This window comes from Lonchura striata, chromosome 37 (assembly GCF_050655825.1).
Source record: "Lonchura striata isolate lonStrDom1 chromosome 37, ASM5065582v1, whole genome shotgun sequence".
Lineage (NCBI taxonomy): Eukaryota > Metazoa > Chordata > Aves > Passeriformes > Estrildidae > Lonchura > Lonchura striata.
The window spans coordinates 9532443-9540370 of NC_140739.1; the positions used below are offsets into that span (position 1 = coordinate 9532443).

The window sequence follows — 7928 nt, forward strand, 5'->3', positions numbered from 1 at the left end:
ATCTCCCCCGTTTTTGTTTCTAGCTGTGTTAAAGCTCCCAGCAAATGTTTTTCACCACACCATATAGTGAGATTAAGCGGGATTCCCAGTATTCGCCGATGTACACGACCCTGAACCACACAGTCTGTAATTTGCTGAAGAGTTCTTTTCTGCTGAGGATTAAGGATCACTGGTGCTGTTGGGTCTGTGCCCTTCAATAAGGGTCTAAGAGAATCTAACAGTTCATTTGGAAGGCCCACTATAGGTTTAAGCCATTGTAAATCACCTAGTAATTTCTGAGCATCATTTAAAGTAACAATCTGTGTTTTCAGTTCTAATTTCTGAGGTGTCACCAAACTTTGAGACAATGTCCATCCCAAGTATTTCCAAGGAGAAGTTAACTGTATTTTCTCTGGGGCCACAACAAGCTTAAAACGTCCCAGCAAGTTTTGTACATGTTTAACCTGTTGACTTGTAAATGACTTAGGCTGAGCAATCAAAATATCATCCATATAGTGATAAATGATAGCTTGTGGCCACTGTTGCCTCAATGGTTGTAATGCAGAATCTACGTAAAGTTGACATAAAGTAGGGCTGTTACGCATACCCTGAGGCAAAACCGTCCATTCAAATCGTTGATCTGGACCTTCTCTGTTCAGAGCTGGCAAAGTAAATGCAAAACGCTTTGTATCCCTGTCATGCAAAGCTATTGTGAAAAAACAATCTTTGAGATCTATTATCAATAGAGGCCATCCTTCAGGTAACATTGCTGGATTAGGCAGACCTGGCTGTAGTGCACCCATTGGCTCCATCTGTTTATTAACCTCCCGCAAGTCATGTAGCAAGCGATATTTCCCTGACTTTTTCTTTATCACAAAGATAGGGGTATTCCAAGGACTTGTAGATAATTTCAGATGCCCTTGTTGATATTGTTCAGTGACCAAGGCATGAGCATGTTGCAGACTTTCCCTTTTTAAAGGCCATTGCTTTACCCATATAGGCTCATCACTTTTCCAAATTATGGGAATCGGGAAAGTCCAAGCAATGGCTATTATCCCAAAGGGTGCTCATTTGTCAGGACAACCCCTAACTGTGTTAAAATGTCTCGCCCAATTAGGCATTGCACCGTAGGTGGTAACTGAACAACAGAAAATATTGCCTTTATGATTTTACCATCTATTGAGACAGTAAGAGATGGCGAGCGACTTGCAAGAGTTAAACCTCCAACTCCTGTTACTGCTGTAGCAGCTGGCTGTAAAGGCCAATGTGCAGGCCAACACTGTGGTGCAATAATACTTGAATCAGCACCCGTGTCCAGCAAACCTGTAAGCATGTATTTTTGTCCCTTATATTCCAACAAAACCTCCTTTCTTGGTCTGTCATTCAGATCCAAAGTTAATAGAGTCAAACCTCCTGTAGATCCAAATCCATCTCCTCCACGGCTTTTCCGTGAGGATACAGCCTTAGTAACTTGCTCTAGAGGAACCAATTGAGCAATCCTTTGTCCTTTATTAATCCGAATAGGAGGAAATGGAGTATGAACCATAATCATAATTTCACCAGTATAGTCTGCATCAATGACACCAGGCAGCACAAATAATCCAAGCATAGAGGCCGATGATCTTCCCAATAACAAAGCTCCCATTGTCCTGCCCTCTATTATAATAGGTCCATTAACTCCAGTGGGGATCTTCTGCGGCTGTGGTGTCATTAAAGTCACTTCTACTGCGGCTGCCAAGTCCAACCCGAGGCTCCCTCTTGTGGCTGGACGCAAGGTGTCGCTGTTGGAAAGGCTGGAGCAGCTATTTGTGTCGGAGCGCGGCTGCTCTTGTTCGCGCTGTTTCGGGCGTTTCCCGGTCTCCTCTTACAGGCAGCAATGTTATGAGTATCCGATTTGCACTTAGGACACCATATTCCAGCAGCAGAGCATTCTCGCCGAACGTGTCCTGTCCCTCCACATCGGAAACATCTCATACGGCTGCCGTAAACATTTCCCTGGGTTGCTACTGACGCTTGGAGGGGTGCAAGAGCAGCTAACACTTGTGTCTGTGAAGCTTTTGCCTGCTCTTTTAATCCCTCCCCCAGCTCTTTAATAGCCTCAACTAAAAATGCCTGTTGCCCCGTTGGTATAGTAGCCATCCTCTCTAATGCATCTTCTATAGTCCAATTAGCTCCTAATGTGTTTAACACACTTCTTGTAGAAGCATTACAATTTTGCAAAGCACACTGCTTCAACAATGATCCACGCATAAACTCAGGCACTCCAGCTCTCTCTATTGCTGCCGCTGCCTTATCAATAAATGCTCCAAAAGTCTCATCCCTTCCTTGTTTAATTCCCATATACGCTGGCAAACCTCCCGGGTCTTTCACCTTATCTATAGCCCTTCGAGCTAGTCGCATTGCCTCTCGACACTTCTCAGGTCCTAGCATAGCTTGTGCCTCAGTGCGAAAATATGGTCCTAAGCCCATCAATTCATCTACAGTTACTCCATGAAGAGGATCTCCAGGCTGCCTTTGTATAGCTACAGCTTCATTAACTTCTGCCTGCCAGTGTGCACCAAACAAAAGCCTCTGATGTGGCGAGAAAATAAGCTTAGCAAGACTTCTACAATCTCCTGGTAGCAATATATTAGTACTCCAAACATAATCCAATATCTGCCTAGCCGGTTCACTAGTAACTCCAAATTGACTCACTGTAGCTCGCAACTGTGACAACAACTTCCAATCTAACGGTGTAATCTGAGCTGTTAACCCCCCGCCTGCCTGCTGCTGAAAAATTACAGGACAAGCCAGTTCTGTTGCTAGTTCCAAAGCCTGCCCATCTCCTTTGTCCAGTTCCTCTCTTGCCAAAGTCGCCCAAACTTCCCTCCGTTCCCTGGCCAGAGCCTCCGTTAGGTCAGACTCTGCCCTAGGGGTCGGCTTACTGGCAGACAAACTTTGACGAACTGTCGATTTCTGTTCTGAGGGGGCTGGAGGAGCCGTGGGCTCACAACGCAACTCTGTTCCCGTATCCTCAGGCACAGGTCGCAAGGGAGGTAACTCCACTGTAGATACAGCAGGTGGCATGGAAACACCAGGCAACCAATCCTCCCCGTTAAAACCTCTATTTTTCTCTAGTGCTGAAGTTCTCTGCTCGGCAGCTTTCTTTTCTGCCTGATGTTGTAATAATTCATTATGAACTATCTTCCACCACTTTCCCAACTTTTTAGCTGTCTTATCATCATCTAAAACTTCCTCCCATAGTTTATCCCCAAACTTACGCCACTCAGACAACTCATGTACTGTATGAGGATTTACAAAGAACCCCTTAGAATACCCATATGTTAATAACCCTGGCAGATCTTTTTGCAAATCAATGCCTTTAATCTGCCTTTTCTGCAAGAATGCAGTAAATAAATCATATGCTGCTTGCCTCTCCATACCTATATTGTCAGCGCTGTTGCAGCCCTCCGAGGTCGTCGGCAGCACGTATCGGCCAGGCTTGCCTCTGCAGTCACCTGGGGCACGGTGCACTCTATTTCAATTCAGCACTTTTGCCGTCCTGGCTGCATCAGGACCCGAACCCTTTTTCGTCACTCCACCGTGGCGCCTATCACGTCGGGGTCACCATTTTGTGGAAAAAATGACGGGAGACAAGTCCATTCTATAATGTCAACAAGTCTCAGTTTATTTCAAGCACACATGTATAGTTATACCCGTTATAATGAAGCTCATGCATATTGCAAAATTTAAGCTCATCATTGGTGTATGGAAAACAGGTCAACCCCGCCTTTGGAGCTTTCTAAGCTTGCTTTGTCTTCCCTTACATTTATCTATTTGCTGAACATTCTACTGTTGAGAACCAGCTTAGCCAAGGACATAAGATATTATTGCTACATCTGCTATTGCTGCACTGTGCAATTTTCAGCTACTGCTTCACTAACTGCACGTAGTCATGTCCTTTCTCACGAAGCCATTCTTCCACAAAACTCTCCATATTTGTCCAGCCCCATAAAAGATTGTAAACAATATGTTGTTGACAGAAATTGTGTGGGAAGGTTCTCCAACAGAATGGAAACTCAGAAGGCTTTAGAAAATCTTAAGAATCAGGGTGACATGACTTAACCTTACTTCCAGGCCTGACTGGCTCAGCTATCCAAGGCAATCAAAGCCCTCAGAGAGCAGCATTTCTGCCACATTTCCCTGAGCACAGGCACTCCTGTGTGCACACAGACACAAAGAGTCACTACAAGGCACCTGTGAGAAATTCCCCTGAGCAAAGGGAAATGTTCCCTGTGGAGGCTTTGGCATCTCCCCAGGGGATGAAGGGTTGAGCCTGGAGCAGACAGTGTCTGTGATGAGCTCCAGAGGAGCTGAGCCCAGGGGCTGCTGGCCAAGGCCCTGGCCCAGTGAGCATTTCTCAGCTGGCAGGGTGGCCTGAGAAGGGGAAAGGGGAATGCACCAGACCAGGAACCATGGAACCAAGGGACCATTGTTACACTGTGGGGCCATGTGAGAAGAAGTGACCATTGGGACACTGTGGGGCCTTGTGACCCCAAGGGACCATTGGGACACTGTGGGACCATGTGAGATCAAGAGACCATTGGGATACTGTGAGTCCTCATGGATTCATGGACACCACTGTGACATTGCTGGGCCTCATGGAAGCAAGGGGACCCTAGTGACGCCGTGTGCCTCAGTGGAATGTAGGCATCATTGTGACACTGTGAGGCCCCATCCAGCCAAGGCTCCATTGGGACACTGCGAGACCCCACGGAAACAAAGCTCCAGGGTAACACAGAGAGGCTGCCTGTAATCAGTGCTCCATTGTGACCCTGTGGAGCCAAAGGAGAGCGTTGTGACACTGCAAAGCCCCATGGTCCATTGGTCCAAAGGTCCATTGTGACATTGCAGGACTCATGGAACAGAGGAGTCACATGACACTGTGGGGCCTGTGGAACCATGGAGAACATTGTGACACTGCAAAGCCTCAAGGAATCATTAGGACTGTTATATGTCTATAGGATAATTCGTGCAAATAAAATTGTCGTCTCTTTTATAGTTATGTGCTGTTAAATTATACTCTTATAGGAAGTTTTTAAATCGCACAAGCCAGCAACTGCGACTGCAACACCATGTCAAAGCCACCTGGATGAGAGAGGGAGGACTTTATTTACAAGCGAACGAAAGTGGCCAGCCCAGAGAGGGATCATGCATCAAGGTTGTCCGAGAAACACCCGGACGATAAATACACGATAAATATCCGAGACCGAGATAGTCAGAGCCATCAGGGAGGTACATCTCAAATCCGAATTCCGGGACTGCAAACACAGGTGTTCATCACTCTCCGGACACGTATTGTTCAACTTGCCACAGAGAAAAGAACTCCACATGAATACATGCACTTTGAAAAGGCAGAAAGGGGACTCTGGCTCAGGCAAGGAAAATCGTATAAAAATGGGTCAGACAGGACGGTCGGTGTGAAGCATAGAGGACCCTCTGCTGCAGCTGTCAAACCTGTGTCTCACCCGGTGGCAATCCCGGGCTCCACATTGACTTTTTTTTATAGTGTCTTTTTTTCATTTTTCTCAAAGTTTATATTTGGTACACTTAATAACTTTTATTAAATTAAAAATTAATAACTTGGAGCCTTGCATTTCTAACATGTTCATCACATTCGGTTTCTCATGATAAGCCTGTCTACTTCTGCTAATTCTGAGATGGGGAAAATGAACTGTCATGATTCCCGCTTGCACTAGAGGATTGTGACACGGGCTGACTTTGTGATGCCAGAGTCTTCTGTGCCATCACAGCGCAACTGTATGACATCCCAGAGTGCTAGAGCAGCACTGGCTCTGTGACATCACAAGGGGGATTTGTGAGATCTCAGGGTGGGCTGTGACATCCCAGGAGGCAGTGTGACATCTCAGGGGCTCTGTGACCTTACTGGGGAGGTCACTTCAAGCCAGCTCCCACTCACAGTTCCTCCCAGAGAAGTCCAAAGCTGCTCGTGCCCGGTGGCATCCCGTGTCCCTCTGGGTCCCCCTGCCCCTGGCGCTGCAGCCTCCCGCTGAGGATGTTTGAGGAGATCAAGCCCAGAGCCTGACATGGGGACAGGGGCTCAGGGCCGTCACAGTTGGAACAGGGAGACAGGGACCCCCTAGCAGCATCCCTGTGCCCCCAGGGCCAGAGCTTGGCCAGGGCTCCTTCACCCTCTTATGAAGGAGGGCTTGAGAGCACTTTAAAAATCCCCAGCAGGGGAGTAGCATAAAACAGCTTTAATATTAAGTGACAGCACCACAGAGTTCCTTGGCAAGAGTCACTCTGCTCCTGACTGGACACTTCAGGCACACCAAGGAAACAAAGCAACAACAAAACCAAACAAAATCCAGGCAATCAAACCAAAAAGGAGTCAAGAACTGTCCCGGTGTCTGTGTGTCTCTGTGTGTTTGTGTGTGTGTGTGTGTGTGGGTGTGTGTGTGTGTGTGTGTGTGTGTGTGACGAAAGGACAGTGAGGGCAAGGATAAAAGGAATACAGCCTAAAAGCTAAACAGAGCTGTGGAATAACACTTAACAATATTCAACTTCGCTTATAACATATATTAAGCTTCACAAATTAGCAAAAGAACAACTCTTAGCAGCATTTAACTTTGCTTACATCTTGTGACTTTGTCGCTATAAGACACGTGAAAGCACGACGCGAGCCACCTGCTATTTTCAAGGTAAAGAGAAAAGTTTATTCTCTGACTCCAACTTTTATACTTTCCCAAAGGTGACATTGGATTGGAGAGTGAATGGACCACCTGTCCAAAGACATTGGACAAAGCACTAGTACATCAAGTTTGTCCAGCCCCATAAAAGATTGTAAACAATATGTTGTTGACAGAAATTGTGTGGGAAGGTTCTCCAACAGAATGGAAACTCAGAAGGCTTTAGAAAATCTTAAGAATCAGGGTGACATGACTTAACCTTACTTCCAGGCCTGACTGGCTCAGCTATCCAAGGCAATCAAAGCCCTCAGAGAGCAGCATTTCTGCCACATTTCCCTGAGCACAGGCACTCCTGTGTGCACACAGACACAAAGAGTCACTACAAGGCACCTGTGAGAAATTCCCCTGAGCAAAGGGAAATGTTCCCTGTGGAGGCTTTGGCATCTCCCCAGGGGATGAAGGGTTGAGCCTGGAGCAGACAGTGTCTGTGATGAGCTCCAGAGGAGCTGAGCCCAGGGGCTGCTGGCCAAGGCCCTGGCCCAGTGAGCATTTCTCAGCTGGAAGGGTGGCCTGAGAAGGGGAAAGGGGAATGCACCAGACCAGGAACTATGGAACCAAGGGACCATTGGGACACTGTGGGACCATGTGAGAAGAAGTGACCATTGGGATACTGTGAGTCCTCATGGATTCATGGACACCACTGTGACATTGCTGGGCCTCATGGAAGCAAGGGGACCCTAGTGACGCCGTGTGCCTCAGTGGAATGTAGGCATCATTGTGACACTGTGAGGCCCCATCCAGCCAAGGCTCCATTGGGACACTGCGAGACCCCACGGAAACAAAGCTCCAGGGTAACACAGAGAGGCTGCCTGTAATCAGTGCTCCATTGTGACCCTGTGGAGCCAAAGGAGAGCGTTGTGACACTGCAAAGCCCCATGGTCCATTGGTCCAAAGGTCCATTGTGACATTGCAGGACTCATGGAACAGAGGAGTCACATGACACTGTGGGGCCTGTGGAACCATGGAGAACATTGTGACACTGCAAGGCCTCAAGGAATCATTAGGACTGTTATATGTCTATAGGATAATTTGTGCAAATAAAATTGTCGTCTCTTTTATAGTTATGTGCTGTTAAATTATACTCTTATAGGAAGTTTTTAAATCGCACAAGCCAGCAACAGCGATTGCAACACCATGTCAAAGCCACCTGGACGAGAGAGGGAGGACTTTATTTACAAGCGAACGAAAGTGGCCAGCCCA

General features: G+C 47.0%; 1 protein-coding gene across 1 annotated transcript; it reads right to left on the bottom strand.

The window, feature by feature from the left end:
- Positions 1–1339: 1339 nt before the first annotated feature.
- Positions 1340–3951, bottom strand: LOC146763961 (uncharacterized). The gene has a single exon (XM_085565918.1). The coding sequence runs from the start codon at positions 3397–3399 to the stop codon at positions 1702–1704; it is 1698 nt and encodes a 565-aa protein (XP_085422044.1). The 5' UTR covers positions 3400–3951; the 3' UTR covers positions 1340–1701.
- Positions 3952–7928: the final 3977 nt, after the last annotated feature.

Excerpts from the sequence above, each read along its gene's own strand:
- LOC146763961 (XM_085565918.1), bottom strand. The coding sequence starts at position 3,399 with ATGGAGAGGCAAGCAGCATATGATTTATTTACTGCATTCTTGCAGAAA.